Below are 26518 nucleotides of genomic sequence, written 5' to 3'. Positions count from 1 at the left end.
TAAAAATCCGTAAAACCTTTCCAGTTTCCGATGTAAACACATTCATACATACACACCAACGCACACACAGATCCAAACAATAAACGACCGCCAGGGGCAATAAAAAAAGGCTCCGATAAATTTAATAGCGCGAGCGGTGTCAGCGAATCCCCGGTTAAAAAGCCATCGCGGCAAAGTGGGATTAGTTGTGCAGATTTTCGTCTCATAATTAATTCAGTCCGCGTGCACGTTCGGTCCGTTCCCGGATCGTAAACCGGATGGAATTGAACTCCGACCGCCTCGAAAGGAAAATGGCGTTGTCGGGCGCAATAAAACCGATCGTCGAGGGGGTGGAATGATTGGCCGTCGGACAATTAGTCTGGACGCGGCGTCATTGTAAGGTGATTACCGGGCTAACCCGATAAAAAGGGAAATGACTTGGGGTTCTTCGATGGGCCCTCGGAAGCGGACCACGGTCCGGATTTGATCCCGATGTAATGGGATCGTGGGGTCGTTGCTGTGGGCTCCGCTTCTTGTTAACGCGACGGCACAACTTTTAACACGGTCCAATAAAAGTTTTCGCGAATGGTTATTGTTCGCAACAGTCGCCCGTTAAACGCTAGCAACAGTTTATTATCGGGGCAAAGATCATTTGCGAGTTCCACGCAATTAATAACACATAAACCGCGTTAGCGTTCACACCCTCTCTCCTCTTCCTTTCCCGGTATCTGAACCGTGAATTATGGAATATAAGTGGCTCCAACCGCATGCCGTGTGCACTTATCCGATTTCCGACAAAAAACAACGATGAATGCAGCCCAGCCTCCTGTGTAATTAAAGCTCTCCCCCAACCCTAATGTTTTCAGCCTGCGGAGACACAATAAAAACTCGAAACAATAACGTCGTAATTGACTCGACGATTTTCACTATGCAACATCAGCGCGTCCCCGAAAGGGGTGGCCATTGATTGGAAACGAATGGGGTGCATCGACTGTGTAATTTAATTTTAGGTCGTTGTTTAATTGATTAGGGTGCAAGCAGTGTTGCTCGCTGCAAGCTGAATATGTTTTACATTTACCTTACTCGTGTCGATAATAAAGGCGAGCTAATTCATGCACTTAGTCGGCTATTAGTTTACATCACAGACTACCAGTGGGTAGCATATTAATTATTCATGGTAATTAATTAGTCGACTCCAAATAATTCGGTGGCTTTACGACACTTTTTTTGTTTATTAAATAAAGTGATCGTTAATATTACTATTCTAATTAAAAAATTAACTTTAGTGGTGAATTTAGTCTAATTTTATATAAATTATTTAATTTTTCATAACGATAATAGTTTATCTAGAAAAGTATTTTACCATTTTTACATTTGCACTTAACTTACATTTTTAAAATCTTAAAAGTCTTAAAAATGTTACTTAAGAAAAATGTCGAAGCTTTTAAAATACGAGTATTTATAAAATTGAAATGAATTTCTTTTTCAAATAAATTTTAATTAATTTTTACTTTTTTTACGTTTGTACTTTATTTAAGTTTTTGTACTCTTTCTAATTATTCTAATTAGAAATTAATCTTAGGATTTAGTAAAATCTTAAAAATAATAGTTAAGAACTGACGATATTAAATTAATTAAGGCTTCAGATATAAAATGTTTACAACTTTCAATTCGTGTTTCTTCTTCATATATTCTTTCATTTTTAAGTTTATACTTCCATAATTTTATTTTTTCATCCAAAGGCAATACTTTAATTAATCCAGATTTATGTAAATCCTAAAAATAACTTTTAAGAAATATGATAATAATATGTTTTATATACAATACCAAGTACATAAAATGTAATCTTCCAATAAATTTTAATTTGTCGTAACATTTTTGAATTTCTACTTAATTTAATCTTAATATTTTACATCCTTTATAAAACTTTTGGATATAATTAGATATATATATATATATATAATGTGCATATTTTTTTATGAAATTAGTATATAGTGTAAATTTAGTAAATAGTAATTTATGAAATTTAGTATATATTCGTTTCAGTGGTGTTTAAACCAGTAGTGTAAATGATTTCTTATAAAAAATATGATGCTAATATGATTTCTTCAATTTTCATACTTAAAAAATTACCCTCTATATTTTGATTTTGCACCCAAATAGACTTTGTCTATAAATATATATTTTCATGCTTTTATATTCGAGGAAAAAAATTATTAAAATGATACAAAAACTACAAATTTTATCAGGGTGTCCCGCCTTCACTCTATATCATTTATAAGTTTATGTTACCAAAAATACGTTATTTTACTCTCCATAAGATTATATTTATTATAATTAGGAAGAAAAAAAAGTTAACCTAGTTTTTAAATAGATCTTTAATTGTATTTTAAAAAAATATAACGATTATCTGTTTATATATAGTTAACAAAGTGTGAATTGCTCTTTTATGTAATCTCTCATTTATTATACCCTTTTTAAATTTATACTTCCAGAAAAAGTAAGTTAATTCATACTCTTTAAGTTTTACTTGTTATAATTAAGAAAGAAAAAAATTAATTAACCCCAGATGTCTGTAAATCTTCCTCATTCTTTTATATTCCCAGTAATAAAATTAATATTTCCAACTTTGAAATTTTAATTTTTTACTTACATTTATAATTTAACATTGATTTTGAACTGTAATTTAAATTTGAAACAGATCTCCTACATTTATAAGGAAATTTACTTATTGTTTTTAGATAAGAAAAAAGCCGAGAAGCCTAATCACTAAAAGATGAACCCGTAAATCGAGACCATTTATTCTGACGGTGCACAAAAAGCTTTTCAAGTCGGTTAATAAATCCTTCACATTTCAATTGGACTTCGCGTTCCATTAATAACGTGCCATTTAGTCGTCGTCGCGAGCGCCGCTTGATTGATTAGCCCGCGCCGTCCGACCGGCTGCCGCGAATCGAAATAAATTCGAATATAAAAGAATCACCGCGAACAAACTGTACAAATTGCTTTACGAGGGGGACCGGTTCCCCCCTTTTTGCCTTGGCATTAATCATCGCGGATTCCGGCGCACGTACCAAAAAACTGCGATCCGCTTCTCTTGTCGTCCCTTTTTTTTTTTTCGTTTTCTTTTTCGCCGAACGAAAAAGGGGAAGAAGTGGCGCGGCGCTTGCCAGTCGTTACAAACTGCTTTCGAACGTTGTTGCGACGATGTGGATGATGCACCCCCTCGCCTGATCCGGCGGAATGAATTTAATTAATTAGTTCGATCGACTAATTGCAGCGATAAATCTGATGCCCCGGAGATCGATCACGGTGCACCTTTGGTCAGTGAACCTCCGCCGTTTTATTACGTGCAATTAATTTAAATGCGTCCAGCGCGACGAGCACGAATTAATTCCGTTTTATACGCGCACAAAATGATCGATAAAACTGGCGCTGTTGCGATAATAATCTCGTTTCGGAAAAAAAAATGAGGCGGAAAAAAAAAGTGGGTCATGCTTTCAAAAACCGACAACACAAATTGCGCGAAAGCGTTTCGCAATTTCGAGTCAGGTGGCTGCTATTACTTTAAAAGGAGCCAGACGCTAATGTATGTATATTGGATTGCACGAGATCGAATTTCTCGCCGGGGAGAAACGTGCCCCCGCCGGGAGATAAGAATGCAATTTCGGTTTTAGGGCGAATGAAAATGTTTGATTTAATAAACGACCGTCGCTCGTGTTCTTTGTCGACGATAACATCGTCGTGAAATTAATAAATAAAAAAGCCACCCACCAAAATCCGTCTTGTGTTGGACTGTGCGTGTGTTTCCTTTTTTTGACGGGCCTTTCCTCCTTCTGTTCCGGGGGAGTTTTTCGACCAAGCACTAATGGATTTTTTTCTTCCTTGTTTCAGTGTGATAGCGAGGGCGAGGATGATAAGGTAAGGGTTATACTGTCAGTTAATTTTTTATAAAGGCACATCCGGAGCGGATCCCCCCCAACGTTTTCCCTCGACGGTGAGCCAGTTAATTTGAGTGCCATTTGATTCTTTCCGATTGCCCCCGAAGGCAACGGATGATTTATTTTGCTTCGGCCTTCTGTTTTTGTCGGTCCTGCAATTTGAAAGAGTATTGTAAAAAGTGACGAAAAAATTTCATCCGGGTCGTTCACTAACTTGAATCGTTTATTTGTCGAATCCTTTTGGCTACGGAATACCGGATTATTAAAAATGTTACCCGTTGTATAAATTTATAGTCGACTAATGTATTGGCCAAGGATAAATTTCTTTAATTTTTGTAACTACACGTTTATTTATTACCATCGTAAAACTAAAATTCGATTTAAAACGTTTAAGATATTTACTGCTGCGTTTAGTTTTCTTGAGTAATTTATGACGAGCCTTCCTCCGCCTTACCCATATATTTATCACCCGATAAACGTTATAAACCTTCCACTCAAAACTGTTATTTTCATATTAACAATTTTATTACCATCCCCTTTTAGTACCCAGGAATTTTCCTCCCCAACGACAAAACACGTCGCATTATGTTGTCATTTCCTTCGCCGACTTTGCGACATATCTCTGACAATCTTTGCCGATTTGGTCTCGAAAAAACGTCGTTCGTATGCAACCTCGACATATGCAAACGACTCGCCGCGGCGGTCTGGAAATATGACGGGAATACGAGTGACTTGACGTCCCCGTATCTTGTGTTTCCTCCAGTTTGTTGTGATGAGACATGCCAAAAACTTTCCCGCTGCATACGTGAATTGTATTTTTATTAAGATTCCTGTTTTCTTTGAGGTAAAGTTAAATATTCATATTCTGATGATCTGTTTTTCTCAAGTTTCAAACCGTTTTTATCGGAGACGAAAGAGCGAACGAGAAAAAGTTCCGAGAAATGTTTCCAAAGAAGTTACTTAAATCATCTGCAAAAAGGAAATAAATCGAATATACGAATTTCCCCCATATTGGTGAGATAGGATCTGTCCTATCGAGTTGCTCAAACAATTCTCCTTCGTTTTATATCGGAGAAAATGGCACGGGGATAAAACGTACTCTTCACTTTTTTTTACGTGGCGTCACACTTCGACGATAACTCTAGATTTGTCCGTGTTCCATCCGTTTTATTAGATTAGATCCTTCTTTGTTACTTCTGCACCAGAGTCTGTTTAAAATATTTAACGGCAGGAATATTTTATTTTCTGTTATTTTTTAATAAACAACACAAACAATTTATGGTTGTGACAATTGTAAAATGCTATTGTTTACAAAAATACAAAAACTACAATTTGATTTACTATGTGGAAATAACCAATAAAGTGTTACTTTGTCCAATTTACGTATTCAATTACTAAAGAATAGAATTTCGTTTCAAATCAATTTGTTTTATTCAAATCAAACCGAATCATCCCAGTTTATGTTACATCAAAGAACCGTGTTCAAAGCAAAAGGAACATTCTTAAAGCAAACTCGAAAAAGATTTAAATTTACATATGTTACCGCGCGGAATATGACTCCAAAATGTACGATAAAATAAATCAGGGGGCGAAGAAATGGCAAGGATGCGGGGGAGTGGGATGGATGTCTCGGAAAACACGAGAACACGAGAAAAGTTTCGCTGCGATGAGGTTACACAATGTTGCAGGGTTGATGATATTTATAATCAGGAAGGAACCGACTGTGAAGTTTATAACTAACTCAACCTGATCAATCCAACGAATTTCCATAATCGATCACGTGACGAAATTTCGTTGGTTTTCCCATTAAAAAACATGAGCAGATCGTATGTTGGTGTAATTTTAAAGCAGTCTTTTTTTTATCGACTGTCGTCAGACGTTTATTTTTTTTTTCCGAGAACGAGGACAATCAAAAGTAATATTGATGTATGGATTAGCTGGAGAGCTGGTCAAAAGACGATATAAATGGTTCATCGGGAGCCTTTCGTTTTTTTCCGACGGGACGGCATTATGTTAGACCGAAAGATAAATCAAGACTCTCTTCCCTGTTTTTATTTCGGTTTCGATTTTGCCCGGCGGGCGGTTTCAATTCCTCTTGATTTATTTTATCTGCACGGGTTCGGTTTCGGTGTGTGTTTACCCTGGGCGCGACCTCACCGGAGCCCCTATTCGATTTTTATGTGTAATAAAGTTTTAATAGGCCATAAATGGCTTCGGAGTTGAATAACTGTGTATTTGACAGCTTCTCCAACTACCATAAATCGGCGTTCGATAAGAGAGTGAACCTTCGGGATGTTTTCGCATCGTGTGTTCGACCTAAATACGGGGATGGATAATGGTGAGTTATGTTCCCACCCCGTTTTTATATGGCACTCCATGTCAGCGGTACAATAGGTCTAATTAACCGGTCGTTAATAAACATGGAAAAGAAGATTCTTGTCTGGTCTGTCCAAACTTTGCTTCGCGGTTCAATTATGACTTTCCATTGTCGCGGGGGGCACTTAAAAGACCGTTTAGCAGTCATTGTACCGTTTTTCCGTGTCCCCGACGAGGGTCCTTAATCCCAGTCGACACGAAATTCGAGCACCGTCGACAAATCTCGACGACGGGTCCCCCGGGGGAGTCCCCCACAACATCTCCCACACCACGGGCATTGTTAAAAGTCGGAATATCACGGATAAAAATTCCGGTGTTGTTTCGCTCCCCCGATGAATTGACCCCCCGTGGGAGTTCCACGAGATGGAGTAGTTATTACTGGTTGCGGCGGAACGGAGTTCGTTAACTAGAAAGTTTCCGACACAAATTGGAATGCACACTCATCGGTTAAATTAACGTGAGATGCATCTCGAACTTAATTTCCAGCCAAGATTTTTATTTTAAATCGGGCACAAGTTCACATCGCCCCACCATAAATTATCCATGCACCGACCGAAATTGCCGTCGGAACGACGGGATTACACACGTCCCCGTAATAATCCACTAATGCGCCCGGTTCCCATTCCGATCTCGTTCGTGAAGTTGCCGCTTAAATTCAATTTAGCGACTGCTCCGTTGCTTTTTCTTAACGTCCAACGTCGGACGATCCGTTCGGTGATATTTCAGCCGGGCCCGTAACATAAAGACCGGCGCAAAAAAGTATTAAGTGGTCCGGAGTTGGATTACACTTGGACACAGAATGTTTAAATTTATGCTGCCATCGTTTTTTTAAAGGTTTTTGTCTGAGAATTGGGATAACAACGGAAAGAGACAGTTTCCTCCGGATTGTATTTATAACGCTAGAAAAATCCGGTGGTTTTTTGGAATCAGTTGCTCAAATTGCGGTTTCTCTTCTTCTGCGCATCTTAGGGTCATTCTCTACTTGTAGGGGCTCTAGCAAATGTTTTACGTTCACTTTTGTGTCGGTAAATAAATGGTTATACGGTCATCGATGTGCTTTTATCGTTCTATCAAAAATGTGTTCATGAAACATGTGTCCCTTATTTTTATTTGGTTGACTCACTGACAGAAGATAAACTGGCCAGATTTCGGGCCGAAATTGATTTTTTTATTACCTCCACCAGATCCACCGATGACAGTGGTGAAATTCATTGCCTTTTACCCCTCGATATGCCGTTAAGATCGATATCGGTGACTTGTTTTATGTTCATCGAAACGAACGAAAACATCATGACAGACAACGCCAATAACAGATCCGTGATTATAATTCCGGGCAGTAATTGTGTTTGCAGGAACGCTGGCCATTTTATTTTTTCGCTGAACTGCTACAAACACAACATGCATACATTCATTAGTGCACAATCGAATGAAAACAAAACGCCAACGGGGAGCACTAACTAAATTAACCGATTGATTGTAATAACGTTCACGTTGTATCTAATTGTGATATATTTCATATTTGGCCGGTGCGTTTGGATCATCATAATTAATTTTCCTTTTATTACATTATCATATAACAATAATGGACGAATCGGTCTTTGTTTGCCGTCAAATTAGCAATATTCGAATGCGGCGGGAGGGATGGACACGTACAACGAATTATGTCATTTCTCCAGTACGAATTATCGTTATTCGTTTGCCATGTGACGCACATAAATTGTCAGCGAACATATTTAACTGCCTTTTGTCATGCCACGCATGTATACAAGGCGGAATGATTGTAAAGTGATTTGTTTAATGGGGAAAGGACGGCGGTCGACTTTACGGACTGTTAACCCTTAATATTTCCTTTTATAGTATTAACCTAAACATGTAATTTGACCGTAATGACATGTAAATGTTAAAATTACCCACAGTTGGTAAAAATAACATCTCATTTTAAGATATTTCGTTTTGAGTTTAACTAACTACTTTTATTTTATTTTTTATATGTGCAACCAAATTAAATAATAAAATTCCACATAAAATCAAATTACAACAAAGTGTTTGAATTAATGAATTAAATAAAATATACATTATAAATTTTTAGATATTTGAAACAGTTAGTTAATTTTTATTCTTTCGCATCTATTATTAAATCTTGAAAAATGAGAAGAGAAATAAAAATTTAGAAAAATACGTATTTCCAGTGAAATATAAAATAATAAAAAAAAATAAGTTAACAACAGGATTAAATTACTATATATTTCCAAATCACTAAAATTTAATATTTTAAAATAAAAACGAAAATTAAAAATTCATTCAATATTTATATTTCACCTTCATGCAGTACCACTATAATTATTAAAATATATGGAATAAATGTTTTTTAAATTTTATACAACAATTTACAAAATCTGAAATAAAATAAAATATATACTGATATTAAACTATCTCTCTTTATAGTTAATTTCCATTGTTGGTAAAAAGTCGACAATAATAAAAAAATGGAAAAAGACAATTACATACGTGTATATAATACATAATATCAAAATAAATACAATTAATTATAAAACAATAAACATGTGAATTAAATGGGTTTTAGGTAAAAAATAAATTAAAAATATATATACAGTCGAACTTCATTATCAAGACTTCGAGTTATCAAGTAAAAATTACACATAATTTTCATTCTGAACCAATTGGCTTCGTGTTATAAAAAAATCGAGGTATAAAAAGTTTGACTGTATTAATTTTTCATTATTTAAAAAAATTAAAACAAGAAAACAAAATAATGTTTATATTAAAAGTTGAATAAAGTTTCTTATATCTTATTTTTTTCATTTTAATGATAGTCTTCAGATCTATTCAAATTGTGAAAAAATTATTAAAATATAGAAGTTGACAGAAGAATTTAAAAATAATATCTGTTTTAATAAATATAATTTTAAAAACTCTATGATATAAATAATAAAAGGAGAATTTAAAAAATATATGAATCATGAAGATATGAAATTTTGGTATTTTGAAATTTCTTTTTAATATTTTTTTTAGTAATTAAAAGTTAAAATGAAAAAAATTATAAATAAATAAAACATATTTTTGACGAAGAACTAAATTTTTTGCCAAAAAGTTTCATTATTTATTAAAAAAATTGGTTAAAAAAATAAATCCATACTTAACAATTGGAAAAGTGATTTTGTCGTATTAAAATGATCTCACTCACTCGACATTCTTCAACAAAAACGAAAACCGCCAAGTCGAATAATAACCCAGATCGTATCAGCACATGTAAGTGGTTTTTGCGTTGGAATAACACCGACTTTTTTCGTGTTCATAACGCCATAACATAATGTTAACAGGGGATCATTGCGAATTAATAAGCACACTGAAAAACTGGATCGCTTTAATGCCTCCCTATATATGTGTGTGCGGTTGTTGTTTTTCTTTTTTTTCTTCTACTCACTTATTATTATTTCTCTTTCGCATCGATACAGGTTTGTTGCGTATCTTCCCCGCCAGGGTCAACGATATCGATCATCGGCGGATGGATCGATTCATGTTCAACACCTGTTCATGCAGATTTCAGCGGAAAATTAGCAACGTTACCATTTATCATTTGCGGTACGGTTATCTTACGTCAATTGTCGACGGTTACAATTCCCAAGGCCGGTAATAATGGTAATACAACGCGAACCAGCTACCGTGCCACAGTACGAAAACTAACGTATTGTGTGCTAATGAGGCTGAATTGCATAAATAACGTGCCCACACCGTTCACAACCACCTCAACCGTGTCCCGGGAAATGTATGATCTTATTCTTGCATGAAAGAACTAAACGCTACCCCGTGCATTCGCCATTTTTTAAAATTTATTACACCGTCGTAACGGCTTGAATGGGACTTTAAATTGTGAAGACAACTATACGCATTCACCATTTTACAAAAATTTACATCTTTACCGTACATGATGACATTATTTTTCTTGTTTAGCAGTAACTTGTGTTAATGTGTAAAGTTTAAAAGCCACCGCAGTATTTAAAAATACACTCATATTTAGGGACAAACTAAAGCGGGAATTTGAAGTTATCCAATATTAGAAATAATTTAAGAAACGTATACGTAATGAAACGAAAAAGCTCTAGATAAAAATCTTTTCATTGAAGTTTTCATTTAAAGGAGGAATTCAACGTAATTTTTTAATATAAGTTTTCTATAGCACATCAAACAAAGTTGCTACCATTCAAAAGTCCACAAATTAAATTAGTTTTGAAACTTTAAATTCTTATAATTTTATTTTTTTATTATTACGTGATTTAATATGCATAAATTCAAAGTAAAATGAATCGTAAAATATCCAATATAGTCAGATTAAATCTTAAATTAGTAAAACAAGAAGAAAGAAGTATCTAAATAAATCTAATCAATTGTGAAAAGGCATTTTCTAACTGGTGGAAATAACATGAAAATAAAACTAAAAACAATTATTAAGCTTAAAAAATACAAACAATAGAACAATTTTTGTTAACGTTAATTATAATTTATTTAAATTTTTAAACCTAATGTCTTAAATTCAGTTATTAAAATACAAAACATTTTGAAAATATTTCATCATTCATTTACACCCTATTATAAAGACTAATAATAATAATAATAAATTATTTATAAGAAAAAACAAATTAAACATATTAAAAAAAGATGTTAGAAACGTAGATAGGTAGAGGTAGATCTAAGAGTCTAAAAGTTTTCATATAAAATAAAAATTCAGTACAATTTTTTAATATAGCAAGTTTCCCAGAACACGGCAAATAACGGAGTTGCTGCCTGAAAACCATTGAAAAGTCTTCACAAAACGTTCATTAAACCACGTCATGTAACACGAGAATATTTTCATAACATGTATCACAACAGATTTTATGCACTTACAGAATTTAATAAGCCAAGTCCGTCCGGTTTAATTTTCATAACGCACACATCCACAAACACACATCCAACCTCCGTATCCATGAAACATGCACGAAATTAAAATGCAAACCGTAGTTTTTCGTCGGCGGCGTCGCGATGATAGTAAAAAACGGGAGCCGCAATGTTAATTAAGGAGTGGCTCGCGCGCGCGTTTATTGTGTGTGTGTATGTGTACGGGCGGGTCCTAATTGAAAATTGATGAAAGTGCAGATGCGGCCGCCGCAAATCTGCGTTGCCGTTCCGGCCTCTCATTTTTATATTAAAAGGCCTCTTAAATATTTACGGGGGCGGCTCCGGGCGGTACATTAACGTACTGTTTGCGTTCCCGCGTGAATTTATCACAAACAGAGGCGGACGATTATTATTTATGAGCGAGCTCCCGGGGGAAGATTCTCGACGACGGTCCCCGCGGATTCGATCCTGTTGCATTCACGAAAAGAGGAATGATTCCGGCGGTAAGGTTACCCTGATTGTGTGTAATCAAATGCCATTTTTTTTTGTTGGGCATCTGACGTATTTTAGTCGACTCGATTCGAACTTTGTACAGGGTGGTCAATTAATGGCAAACTACTAATCAAATGGGCACGAAAAAAGTTTTATTAGTGAGTATTTACCATATTTTTCATCAAAATATTTTAACTGTATAAAGTGGTGGATACGCTTTAAACACTGAAAAAGATAAAAATTTATAGCTCTGATTCGGCGATAAATTTATTATTTGAGAGAGAGAGTTTTACTTCTAAAATATAAAGAATAGGTCAGCATTCTTCCCTCCATGACTTATTTGAATGGCTAAATTTACTGAATTTATAATAACTCGTTAACGAATTAATAATAGTAATGAAAAAATATCTTATACATGTATATTAATTAAAAATATTAATTATAAAATGATGAATATAAAATAAAATAATAATCTTATTTTTAAAGTGTATTATTTCTATAATATATTGATTAGATTTATATATGTTGAAATATCTACATGTATGTTTATTTTATATAATTAAATACAAATCTAAATGCAATTTTTCACTAGCTTTCTGTTTTTAATGTATTACTTACTTGCATAATTATATAAAGCACTCAAATAGATATCTCCAGCTACTAATATTTAAGTTACTATGTTTATCTTCTTTCGTTGAGCCATAGGGGAGTTATCCTGTTTTATCTTTTTCTATATATTTTATTACAACTACTTTATTTTAAGAGATGAAGTAAATAATTTAAAAATATAAGTAATAATATATTAAATGCACACTTAACTAGTAAATTAGTAGTGGTATTATGGCCCTTAGCCATTTAAAAAAAAAATGAATTAAAATATTTTTCACAATTTTTTCAACTAATATGTTTTTTTTCCTATTCGATTAGAAAGTTGTCTTTTAGATAGTTATGGCCGATGGCCGGCCTCTATTATTTGGCCACCCAGTAGAATTTGCTTGCAAAAGTTGAATTGAATTGAGAATGTTAAACATTTCCGACACCATTTGCATGGCGATGCCTGGATGATACTGAAAATAACTGTCGGTAATACGGGGGAAAATCGTAAACCGGCCGAGTGAATTTTTTACGGTACCCCATAAACGTAAAACATTTTTATATCGGAGAGTAAAACTATGTTAATGGCATAATTGGGTTGGCTGGAAGTATAGATATAAATTGTGTCAGTTTTAAGTGTTTTTGTATTGTTTTGGAGACCCACATAAAATTTATTTAACTGTAAAATGGGGGAGTTTATTATGTTTTAGTGTCCACTACGGATTTCTCGGACATTTTATGACACTGCTACTGTAACTATTATTATCATTATACTAAATAGTAATAAGTAATTGAAGCCTTGATCCGTTTTTTTTTTCTTACGTAAATCGTATTCATGAACTCGCTGATCGATCTGCCCCCAATTTAAGTCAGGTTAAGGATAAATCATTCAAATTCCCAATTTATCGTGCAAACCCGAAAAGGTCCGCCGCTTATTTTCCATTGATTTACGTCGTTTCCGTCGCTTTTGTCGGCCACCCCGTTTCTCCATATGGAAAGCTAAACGGCGGCATCCATCAGGGTTTAAAGGCGAGAATCTCCGTCGAGTTGTTTCCAAAGTGACCGACCACTTGCCCTTTTCCGTTTATGCATGACGTGACATCGATTTAAGGATGTCCGCAATATTGAATGTGTTCCGAATCCCACATTTTTTCCCATTGATGTCTGTGATGTATTTCGCGTACTGTTCAAAGTTTCGAGACCATTAAGGTATTATCAAATATAATCTACACAGTGTAAAAGACTTATAGTAAAGTTAATAATATAATAATTATAATAAGTACATATGCATGTTTATTAAAAATGTTTTTTAAAATATTGCATTGCTATGCAACTAAATAACAGTAAGGAAAACGTTTATTACAAATACAAAATGTATATGTAAATGTAATTTAAAACATGGTTACATAAGTACACATAAAGAATATAAGGTACAATTTTCTCACAGTTTTTAATACTTCCTACACATTTGTTTCGTGGTTTATTTTAATATTCTTAACGTAACTGCAATTTTTGACATGGTTGGTAACAAGTTAAATTTCAATAAACCTCAACAGACTTTTTCCGTTGAAAAGTTCTAGAGAAATTCGTTTCTAAATAACTAAGAATCTCAACTGTTCATTTTAGGATAACATAAAATATCACAAACAAATTGGTAAAACATATTATTTTCATTTGGTATACATCAGGGTATTAAATAAAACATTCTTGCAAAAAACATTTTTAATTTAATTTTGTATCAGTTTTTTCCCTTAATTGAATCGATTGAAAATCACTTTCTATGAAAAAGATTTATTTAGTATAAAACACCCAGTATATTAAAACTTAAAACTAAAATCATATTTAAAATTATCGTTATTTTATTAGTGGTATGCTTATGTATGATGTAGTATATTTAATATTTATAACTGCTTGTTTATTATTCAACCCCTTATATCATTTTAAAGTACTTTGATAAATTTTCATAAACTGCAATTAATATATTCGGTTATACGATCTTGCTCCAATAACAAACGTGTCTGAATTTCCGATTATCCAATAAGAAAACTTGTCAGTGGGTCGCCATAAAAAAAGCCGGGCGGAATCCTTTGTGGCCATTTCGGAGGGCGTCGTGTCGAATTCAGCTCGCGTTCCGGGATCGCTGTTGTTCGTCGTTGCGGCGGTCGTTGAGACTTTGGAGGACCTTCGCTCTTTACGAACGTACAACCCCCTCCAACCCCCCCAAAACATCCACCCGTCCGTCCCCCGCCGCATCCTCTTTGGCATCCTTCTCGCGTCGTAAAAGTAAATTTCCACTGCACGTTTTCCTTCCAATAAAATTTATCGGAATTACGTGGATATCGGCCGCGCTCAGCGTTTAATGTTTTTTTTTTTTGCGTCGAAAGAGAGAGAGGGAGAGGCGAGATTTCGCACGGACGTCTCATGTAAATGCCGCTTGTCGTAAAAAAAACGAATGCATATGTAAAATAAATATGGAATGGAATTATGGCATTTTACGGATCGGGCAGTAAAAATTGTCTTTCACATACACATTTGTAATAAAACACTTGTAAACTCAAAAATTGTAATTCGATCTTTATCTTAAACTTTTTACTGGTTTTAAAATTTCTACTTTTGAAATATAGAAATTTTCTGTCACATAATATCTTTATTATATTTAAGGTAATTGGGGAGCGTTGAACAGGAATATTACATTCAATTTTTCGTTTTCATTTGTGATTTTACTTACGGCGGTGTCCAGACTTAACGGTAAACTTGATTGAGCTGAATAATATTTCATTAGAAAAGCGATTAAAGTACACATCCAACGGTATATGATTCGTTTCTGTCGGAAGGGAAATACCTGAGTTATAAGTAATGAAACTTCAAATTTCATGCAATTTTTCACGATTTGTAACCTCTTTCGCTCTTCGAGTAAAATATTTCTACAAATGATGATTTCATTATCCCAAGTTATATATTGTTAGTTGATACTTTATTAAATTATAAACATTCCAAGCTCTGGCAGACGTGGTTCAGATAAAAAATTAAAATGCTATAGAAAGTTTGTGTATGTGGATATAAATACCTCGGTATTTTTCATTCATGTAAACTGTAAACCGATGAAAAATAGCTAATGAGTAGTATGAGATACTTCACTCTAAAAGATATTTGTACTTAAATGTTCAATTTCGATTTCAAATTTTAAATAAGGCATTCTCTCTTAAGTCATTGGATTTTTTGGAAAATCTAGAAAATCTAGATGGCCAAAGCGACGAACAAGATGAAGAGTTTCCCCAACAGAAGATTAAAAGACAACTTCCAGGGCGGCAAATAATGACGAACTGTTGCTCATTATCTGTATTACTCCAAATATATGCAGAAGAAAGTTTATATATATTGTAAATTAATGTAATGGGTTCACTCGAGAATTATATCTAATTGTTTATATTTTCATAATTAATTCAATAAATGAAGCAATGTTAACAAGGAGACTTGAAGATGATTTTGCACAGATGTGCTCTTGCACGGGTTAATTTTCCGTTCGGTTCGGTGTACGTTTGAAGAGGCACTTGCCTCGTTTTCGAGGGCATTCGCACACACAGGATAGACCTCCGCAGAGAGGTCTGTGGAATAGGCCCGAGTGCCAACTGTACGCTCAAAGAGGAGGAGGATTTCACGCCCGGCTCTTCTACACGTGTCAGGACAGATTATAGTTTCGAGGGCCATTCGATTTCTCTTTTCTTTTATTATTATTCGTTGCTTTTTTTGTAGTGTGTGGTGTTCTTGAATAGTGTTGGCCGTTCGTTTGAGGTTTCGGTAATGAGTCGGGGGTTAGTTAAGATACGGATCACGATTGGTAAACTTGTGATAAAAGTGCTGCGGTCAGTGCCAGTGCTGATGCCGCAAACACCGTCTGAGCAACGTCGAAACAACGACAAGACACACACACACACAGTACTGCACGCTCCCCTTATCTGGCCGATATAATTTATTTAAGGGCCGTTTCGGATTCGGATCGCGAACACGACTGAAGGGGAGCCGGGCACGGTGATGGTTTCCACGGCGCGTTCGTTATTCATGGTCCGGCACGGAGTTTATCGTCGCGTTTGTCTTTCGCTTTTGCCCATTTTACGAGCCCATTCAGCTGTCGACGGACGAGAGGTTTACGGCGACTCCGCACTAATTGTGTTACTCCGTTGGCCGGGTGTCGACCGGCTCCGCGATTTATTTCGGCCAAAAAAGGGTCTTTTACGGACCCGGCCAAATTGAGCGTGTAATATAAAACCGGCGAGCAAGGCGAAATTTAAATACGGTCGGCTACAAATGAGCCACTCTCATTGTAATTCATCCCCGTCCTAGTTTTCGTATGTAGTTCATACGCTGTTGGCGGTTGTGATATTCATTTTCCTCTTTTTAAACTGCTTCCAAAGCCGCTTTAATCCGGCTCTATTACACCACATTCATCTATGCACTGATTTAAAAAAGCTCCGCCATCAAAACTGGTGATTAATTATTATATTCAACCCAAACTTGAATTAATGATTATAATGTTTGTTGTGTGAAAATAAAATAATATACAACATATACGGTACACATAATAAAACAGTATAGAAAATACACAAATAATATATCATTATATTAGTCAAGTTCATTAGTTAACAGGCTTTATGGTTGTTGCAAACAGATGTTTGCAGTTACTAAACACTGAATTCTTAATGTACATATTATAAATGCTAAATGGCAATAATGGAAACAAAAGTCAGTTAACAAAGAATTAAATCAAAGTCAAGTGAAGCTTGGTTCTTTAGATCAATTTTTTGATGGACTGCCAGATAGTTAAACTTTTAAATTCTTTAATTTTTTAATATAGTTTTTCTCTGTTGAAAATTATCTTTAGAATCGTTATTATTAAAGTTATTATAAACTACATCCTTACTAAAACCTTGAGGAAAAGGACACTTATTCTGTGTTTATTGAATTTATAAAGAATACCAAAAGGAATTTATAAGTATTTTCATTCATAATAACAACAATTTTTACGCCTTATTTTTAAAAAACACAAATAGTAACAGATAATTCATAAATTAAATTATAATTAAAGATCTCAAATTTATAAAATATATCAAAAAGTCGTCACGAGTTTTTTATTTAAGGTAAAAAGCAAATTTTTATATATCTTAATTAATTGTCTGTGTAATTCGAATATATAAAATATACCAAAAAGTTTGTAGTAAATAGAAATTTTTTACATCTTTAATTTCAAAAATTTCACTGCATAATAACAAATATTTTTAAGATAAAGAAAAATTAATAATCTGTGTAATTCGAGTTTATAAAGTATACCAAAAAGACAATTAAAAATCTGTATCTTCTGAATTATTATTAATGAAATATACGTCTTAATGTGTTTCTTATTTAAAGTAAAAGCAATTTTTTAAGTTTTTATTCTCTATTACACAGTACAGTAATGAATATTTTTAGATAAAAAATTAATAACTTATATAGTTCTAAACTAAAATACATACAATAGAAGTTCCTTGTTTATGCAAATAACAATTTTTAACATCTTCATTTTAGCTTTATTTTTCTTTACAGTAAAAGCAGATATGTTTAAGATTATAGACAATTAATAACTTGTGTGGGGTGAATTTATAAAATACATATGTTGTGCTAAAAAGGTTTCATTAATTTCTGATATTTAATAAGTAGCAATGCTTTATGTATATATTATTAGAAATTTTACAAATAGTTAAATAAATAAATATATTTTAAAGGAAATGGACAATTAACGGTCAATTATAGTTATACCATGATGTTTTAGCATTATAATGCCCACTCTGTCCTAAAATTTCGTAATAGGGCAATCGTATAATAAATAACCTATCGACTAGATCGTGAAAGGATATCTTTCAGATATTTGAATAGATGAATTTCTGTTGTTAATTTAGATTTGATCTAATAATTATATTACTGAATTTGTTCACAAACACAGTATGCCCAAGATATCAGTTTAAAAATGCGCTTTGTTTATTTTTTATTTGATATTTTAATTAATTTTTAATTGAGCCAACATTTATTCAATATTCCTCATATAAATGCCGTACTAAAAGATCTCAAACTTTTCAAGTAGATACTTTGAAATTAAGCTTGAAACTGGAGGTTATTTCCACATTTGAGAAAAAAATGCTCCAACAACTGGTGCAGTTCTCCAACAAACTTCAAGGACATAACGCGGCGAATCTCTTGAAACTTTACATCCCACCGTGTAACTAGTTAACAGTTTAGTGGACTGGGTGCGGATGCATCCGGAACTCAGGTGGAGTGCCGCGAAAATTGCCCGCCTCACAATACACACTTGACGGCGCGCCGAGTTCATTACGCCCTCAACCCTAATTCTTTCGTAGCTCGAAAGCGTTTAAGTGATTCCCCACACAAGAGCCCTGCATCACCCGCAGTGCCGGCAGATTTGTACACTGCCCGGCCCGGCTTCGCCATCGATCCGGAAATCGCAACCCCCTACCACCCCCCACGTGCAACGCTCTCGACCGCAATAAACGTCTTATTAAATCCGACTTTGTCGCATAAACGCACACGCCGTACGACATAAAAATCTCCCCACGGTCGCCCGTTACGGTTCCGTTTACGGTCCGGTCGTAAATGGGGTGCACCGGCCCTCATTACCATCACAATGTGTATGTGTGTGTGTGCGCGGGGGTGGCGTATCACTTGTTTACGATCGGGCAACGCGGGCGATGGAAAAACTGGGTGTTGGGACGAGGAAATCGCGTGAAAGTTACGGCCCGATTTGAAAACCGAGAAAATGTGGGGTGTTGAAAAACCGTATGCAAATGGTGTCATGATAATTCGGGGATGATGAATATAAAGGGCGTTTATCTGCTTGAAAGCTTGGTAATGTTGTCATAAAAATTCTTGATTAAATGCTATAGCGACACTTTTTATAAGTTGAATAAAATTACAGTAAATTGCTTAATTTACAAAAATCTTGTTGAAATTGGTATTAGCAAGTTTATATTTCATAGCAATCATATATGTATAATATTATGTTCAAGGTAAAAACGATTAATAATTTTTATTAATAATAATAGTTAAAATTTAATATATCAAGAAAATCCATGATTTATAGTAAATAATAATTTTTATGCGTTTTTATAAAAATAAATAAAGCAAGTCTAGTGATTGCGTAATTTGTATTTATAAAATATTTCAATATGACGTGTGTCTTTCACTTATAACAAAATTTTATTTATATCTTATGTCTCAGAAATCGATATTTTAAAACAATAATATATAACCAATATTTTTAAAGAAAAAGATAAATAAAAATTTATGTAACTTGTATTTAAAAAATCTACCAAAATGACTTGATAAGTTGTTTTTTTATATATATGGCAATTATTTTCTATAATTTCATAAGATAATAAGAGATAATATTTTTACGGTAAAGGATATGATATGACTCAAAGCCATAAAGGAGGCTTTATGGCTTTGCTGTCAGAAATCACAGAATTCTAAGCGACATAAAGATAATATGATAAACAATAATATGTCGTTATAAAATGATAAAATAATAACATATGTTTTTACGGACAATTAATGACTTCTGTAGTTACAATTTATAAAATATATCACAATGAATTTCTGATAAATGGTATATAATTACCCTCTTTTATGGCTTTTGATATTTGTGAAAAAAGAAAAGTAATGATTTACGTAGTTTATATTTAAAAAATTTTTCATAGTTTATTTTTTATAAATAGCAATTTTTTATGTCGTTATTTTCAATAATTTTATAAAATAGTAACAGGTATTTTTAATGTATAAGAAAATTAATGATTTTTGTAGTTTTTTGTTATAGTTTTTTATTTATAGATATAATAGAAATATTTTAAAGTTCTGTTTCCAAAAATTTCATATTTTTCTAAAGAAAAGGACATGAATTGAATGAATTTCTAATTAAAAGTAATTAAAAGCTAAGAACATATATTCTTAAGAACAATAAAATAATTTGTGTAGTCCTATTTATAAATGCCATATTGACTTTTACTTCTATAATGACTTGTCCATTGTATTACTCTCTGTGTTGTCCCATAGTCACCATCTTCCTAACAACATTTTAAAAAGTTTTTCAAACTTTAATAGGTCATAGAATTAAATGTGTTTTGTTAATTAAGGTCCCTCTTAACATTTATACAAACAATAAATCAACGACTGCGAGTTTTAGTGCATTTTAATCCGTTTATTGCGGCACTAAAATCAACGGACGCAACACATTAATTCCGGAACTAATTCAATTAATTTTCGGTCCGGCAACTATTTGAATCACGAACTGCATTCGCCGGGAGTTAATACTCGGGCCGGGGCAGTCGGCGGCGGAGTTGGCATAGTTTCGTGGGGCGTCACTTGCACAATTATCGTTTATCTTCTCAATTAGGTCCTGCGCTTCGTGTTTGTCAAATCGCGGTGTGTGTTTATTTGGTGTTTTTGTCGACGGTTTCTACAATTTCGGCGGTTTGCATACTAAGCAAATCAGTTCGTGGGCTCCGCGATAAATCAACATGCCGGATGACTGTTCGGCAAATTGTGGCGTACATACGCAAAATGCACCCTTGGCGGCTAATTAATTTCGAAACAAGAAGCGTAATTAAATTGCCTTAAATTCATCAAATCGTAATGGTTCGTTTCCGTTGCGTTCAACAGGAATATGATTATGATTTGGAATGTACAAATACAATTACCAGAACAATATCTATTCATGAATTGTTCCTCACCCGATCGATCCGCCGTGCAACAGAAACTGGGAACGATTTAATTATGCGCAATTTTATATCGTCGCCCTAAATCTGCTCGGACGAGGACACGTTTTAATTCGCAATAAATCCCATAATGATTCCGCGATACAAGCCATAAAGCACAAAAGGAACGAACGAAGAGAAACGACTCGACCGCCATAAAGGGATCGTAACGATCTCTAATAAACGGGGTGCGTATTAATATTTCCCCAGTTTTTCCCGGGGCCTCCCCCATTCGGGCGGGAATCCTAATCAGATCAAAGTGCCGAGTTAACGTTTCGTTCGTTCCGCGACCGTATTGTGTTGTGTTCTGTGTCACTGTCGCCTTTTCCGAAAACAAAAACGAGATGATTTAATCATAAGGCCGTCGGGTCGACGTGCTTCCACGCCGCGTTGCTTTTTTTGTCGCCGTTTACCGCAATAATGCTTCACCAATTTTGGTGATGAGCCGGCAGAATGTCGCGCACGGGGATTTATGTCGTTTGGTTTAAGGAAATGGACGTTTTTGTACGGGTTTTATCTATTTTTTCTTCTCACAATGTTGCTATGCGTTACTGTTTTTCTCGTTTATATGTACATGGTTGTATTTTTTTTATAAACTTTATCACAATTATACATATACGCCTTTATTAATTATGGAATTCAAATTTAATGAACAATATATCATAAATATTGTTAAAATTTGAGTGACTTAATCAATAGTGTCTAGAAACGACTAAAATCCTTGCTATTTTCAAAATCAGGCAGTAGAAAGGTTTTAGATGATTAAAAAAAGTTTGTGATCATTCCTTGTTTTATAATTATGTACAACACTATCATTTCATACGTTGTAAATACTCTAATACTAATGTTTCTTTTATTTTAAAAACTATTTCTAAAGTATTAATGAAACTCATTACTTTAAACTCATTAAATTCGAAATATTTATAATAGTTTAATATATATATATATATAAATCAATATTAAGCTACATAGATCTTTTGAACTTGATGTTTGATCTAATATATATTTTTAATTTTATACTTTCCTTTCCTTAGAATATTTACAAACATATAAATTTATTATATTATTTGGTAATCGTGTATTTCTATAAACTCATTTAAATTCTTCTAAATTTAACAGAAAAATTGAATATCAAAAAGTCTGGGCAAGAATTAAATATCATATTTATCCAATGAATTTTTGAAACCATGAAATATAATGTAAAAAAACATATCAAAATGTCACATATAACTTAACATATAGCGGACAATGGTTTCAATCTTATGTTAGTACCAACAAGAGACATAAGTTTAATTTTTTGCATTGTGCCTTGTGTTCACTAATAACACTTCGCATTTTCTTCCATGATTTAGTTTAGTGAGCCGAACACATAATAAAAGGTATAATTTCTAATTATATTAGAGGCCTAATATAAAGTAATATTAAAACCAAAAATTTGGTAGGTATCCATTTTGGAGTATGGCAAATAAAAAATGTCCTTATCAGTTTGTGATATTTTTTAATTTTTCAGGTATTATTCATTAAAATAAAGTAATAAATAAAAAAGTCATAGTAGAGTTTCCAATTTAAATAGTCACAATTTGTAGTCGTGACACTTAAACACATGTTTAATTTTCTAAACCTTTTATTTTTAATATCAAACAAAGAAATAAGATTTTTTTAGTTTAATTTTAATTGTATCTTTCATTTGGGTCTTTTATCTCAGATTAAATACCGCAGAACTTTGAGCTCGAGTTTACAAACGCTTATTTAATAATAAAAAAACTATATTAAAAACCTCGAGGAGCATTATTAATATTTTACAAAAGCTCGTTCTCCGCTTCGAATAAAGTAGAGATTACAGAAGTTAAAAGACCTCCTTTAATTTAAAGTCAACTGTATATTTTTTATAAAAAGCCTCCGAATCCTCTTTGTAATTAAAGACTCCTTATTAAATTTTTCTTGTAAAAAATTCACGGTGATCAATTAAGATCGCGAATTACGATACGCACGGACGGCGGCTCGATTGGGTTCGCCATAGTCGGTCCCGGATTAATTAATTGTGGCTGAGGCGACGATGAATTGATCGCGACCGCGGAAACGGACGTCTTTGCTTGCCGGTCACGGTGCGAAATAATTTACTGCGTTTTTTTTTTGTTCGCCCGCCCGAAGATGAAAAGTAACTGTAATAACTAATATTAAAATTTTAAGCGAGTTTTTATATAAAATATTTCGAACTTAATTACATCGGAATCTTCGTAATAAATTTTCATTAATTTTTTCCGTTTTTAAGAAGTTTCAAGTATCTTTAGTAATGACTCTAGGAAAGAATTAATCAAAATTTAATCATTACGTGGAGGAAATGCACTAGTACTAAAATTAGTATCACTAATATCCCTCCATTTAGGCGAGGGAAGTAAGTTGTCATTGATTTTGCAAATTTCTAATGAATCTATCAGGGTGTTTGATTTACATGAATTATCTCGCTTCATTATGTATGAGTTGTCCGCATTTCAAATTCGATTAATTCTGATAACTCGAAGCAAGTGGGATCCAGGGTGAAAATTATACAGTAGGAAAAGCATTTGACCCCTCTGAATTTAGAGAGAGACATCATGCATGACAGAGACAGTAGAAGTCTGCCTCATAGTGGGAGACTTACTGTCTTTATTGTATATGATGTCTCTTTCAGGATTCAGATTGATCAAACTCTTTTCGTACTGTATGTAATTTTAACTTAATAATTCGAACTTACTTCAATATCTTGATAACTCGAATTAAATATTTGGCACAATCTTCGATATGTCGAATTTCTCCTGCCTGAAATAAACTCCTCGAGTTTTTTTCTTTCCGATGATACCCGTCTTATGCTTGAACGTCATTCCTTGTCGGCAACAATTTTTGAAAGATTAAGTAGATTTTACAAAGAGTTTTTCCATTTAAATATCTGAAAGACACCTTTACAATGGTAATGATTTTAATTTCGTTACTAGGCTTCGTATGAGATAACCTATGTATGAAATAAAGCTATGTTTGAATGGTTTAATTGTAATTGCATTGAAATAGAAAATAAAAATCATTAAACACAAGTAACTGATTTAAAACTGATAACTGCATTAAAATAAAATACAGTTACATAATATAATAAATAATAATAATAATAATAATAATAATAATAATAATAATGTTTGTATTATGTATTATATATTTTATAGTTTCAAAATGTTATTTTTGATACCTAGTATACATTAGCAGTAGCTTTTCTAATAACTAGCTTAAACAATACATGATAAATACAAATTTATAACTTTCTATGTATAAATTTTATTTAATAACTCTTGTCTTGATGACTCCAATTTTTTGTGGCAAATCATAGTTCGAATTATGGACTGTAATAATTGAAATCAACATCTATCTGTTTGAATTTCTCATTTGGAGAAGTTGAAAAAAAATTATTTCCTCGAGTACAGCACTATCTCTTACTAGTCGAAAAAAATGTTTTATACAAATCCCTATCTAATTAGGGTAGATAGATAATTAGATTTACTATTTAAGATTTTAAAATTAAACTTTGTATGATTTGAGAGGAGGGAGGAATGTTGCTGATATTAACACTAGTGTATTTATCTCGTTAAATTTTAATTATGGGTATTCTTTTGGGAATGCTTATTACTCGTGACATTTGAGAGTTTTCTAGATAAGTATATTGTATTGTTGGGAATAATTTACAAATATAAAATAAGCTTTTTTGTGGCACACCCTTAAATTGGAAGTGTAACGTTCACGTAAAATAAACGTTTTTCCCCTGCACCGAAAAAAAAAAAACCAACAGCAGGCTCATCCGACCGGCCTTTGTGACTTCTAATGAGAGCTCGCCGAAAAAAAGAGCCGTCGTCTCGAGTGCGAACGCAAACAAATTCAATTTTGACTCTCTCCGTCGACAAAGTGATCATCGTCACAATGGGCATCTTTCGCCGCTCCCGTTTTTCTGGTCTGTCTAATTGGTTAATAATGAACGGTCCTTTTTTGTGGACGTTTTGTGATGGATTGGTTTTCGGCTTTTTCTTGTGCGGTTTTGTTAACGTGGCCGTTAGTTAAAAAGCGAAGCCGCCGTCCCCGCAAGCGTCCATTGCGATCTCTATCGCTGAACAAACACCGTGACGTGATAATACGGTGGACGATGTCCGACGGACCGCGGCGGTATACCGGCCGCGCAAAAACTGGTAAACCGAATGACAGCCTGATCTGTTAATATAATAGACACGGTCACGAACAAGAAAACGGACAGGCTGTGGGGACTTAATAAGCGTGGAATATCCGTTTTATTGTGGTCTCTTGATTAATTTCAACATCAATTTAATTCAACAAATAAATTGTTTTGCGGTTTCGTGACGGTATTTTTTCATTTCAAATCAATTATTGTGACAACCAGTACTTTTTCATTTATCTCGTCGTATATCTTTTTGTGTTTACCGTGTACCGCTCAGACGTGAGAAACTGTGGCAATGATTTTTTTAGCCTTGTTAGGTACTATTTTTCAAGTTGAGAATTGGATGACAGCATGGACACGCCCACTGGGTGCGCAGTGGCATGTAGTTTATTGAGTACATACAGGGTGTCTCATTTTAGATGAAATAACTGGAGGTTGAGATGTGTGGTGAAAAAAAAAAAACGTTTTATTTTAGTTTTCATAATAAGAACTATCAATTTTTATTTCAATGCATCGTAGTTGCCTTGTGCGTGCCGAAAATTATAATTTTACTTCTAATAGTATGGAGAATGTTCACGTCGTAAACAAAATAATAAAATTTTAATTCAAAATATTAAAAGAAAGGAAAAAAGAATATATGACCTCAACACCACAACTTATTTATTTACCCAGTTATATATGTTGTATGTGAGATTTGTTATATGATAACATATTTTGCATACTGATGATTCTGTTCTCAATCAGACATAATTTTAAGTTATGTGCAATGTAAAGAATTTTGATGGCTCTATAATATTTTAATTTATACTTTTTCATTTGTAAATCAATTTTAATGAAGAAAATATAGACTATCAACAAATTTATGCGACGGAAAATATTGTTTTCCATGTCACTCTTCTATTAACATATTTTTTATTATAAGGTATTGAAAGAATGTTATGCAAAATTATCGAATTCTTTCTAAATATGGATTAACTCAAGTTTATGTATTTATCTTATTCATTTAGTTACTTCTTTAAGCTAACTAATTAATGTTTACTTGAGTAAAAAGTTTCTGTTACAATAAATAGATGTTTTTAGTAAGTTAGTGGTTTGGTATATTTTTATACAAATCTTTATTAAGACCGCATTTTGTAGTAGTAAAAAGTATGTGAAAGTAATTACTTCTATTAGTATATTAGTATATAAAAATCGTATATGCGTCCCAAAAAACTTATTCCCACATTTAAATGTTTTCGTAGCTCTCATATAAAAGA

General features: G+C 33.3%; 1 protein-coding gene across 5 annotated transcripts in view; it reads left to right on the top strand.

Annotated features, from left to right (window-relative positions):
- The window catches only part of LOC109609295 (fibrosin-1-like protein), a 137761-nt gene that overhangs the window by 59455 nt on the left and 51788 nt on the right, over positions 1 to 26518 (top strand). For all 5 annotated transcript variants that reach the window (XM_020025937.2, XM_049962284.1, XM_020025939.2 and 2 more), the window contains exon 5: positions 3874 to 3900. In XM_020025937.2, coding sequence (XP_019881496.2) covers positions 3874 to 3900 — 27 coding nt within the window. The remainder of the gene's footprint in view (positions 1 to 3873; positions 3901 to 26518) is intronic.

The sequence above is a fragment of the Aethina tumida genome, chromosome 1 (genome assembly GCF_024364675.1).
Source record: "Aethina tumida isolate Nest 87 chromosome 1, icAetTumi1.1, whole genome shotgun sequence".
In the NCBI taxonomy this organism is placed as follows: Eukaryota; Metazoa; Arthropoda; class Insecta; order Coleoptera; family Nitidulidae; genus Aethina; species Aethina tumida.
This window is presented reverse-complemented; position numbering and strand designations above follow the sequence as displayed.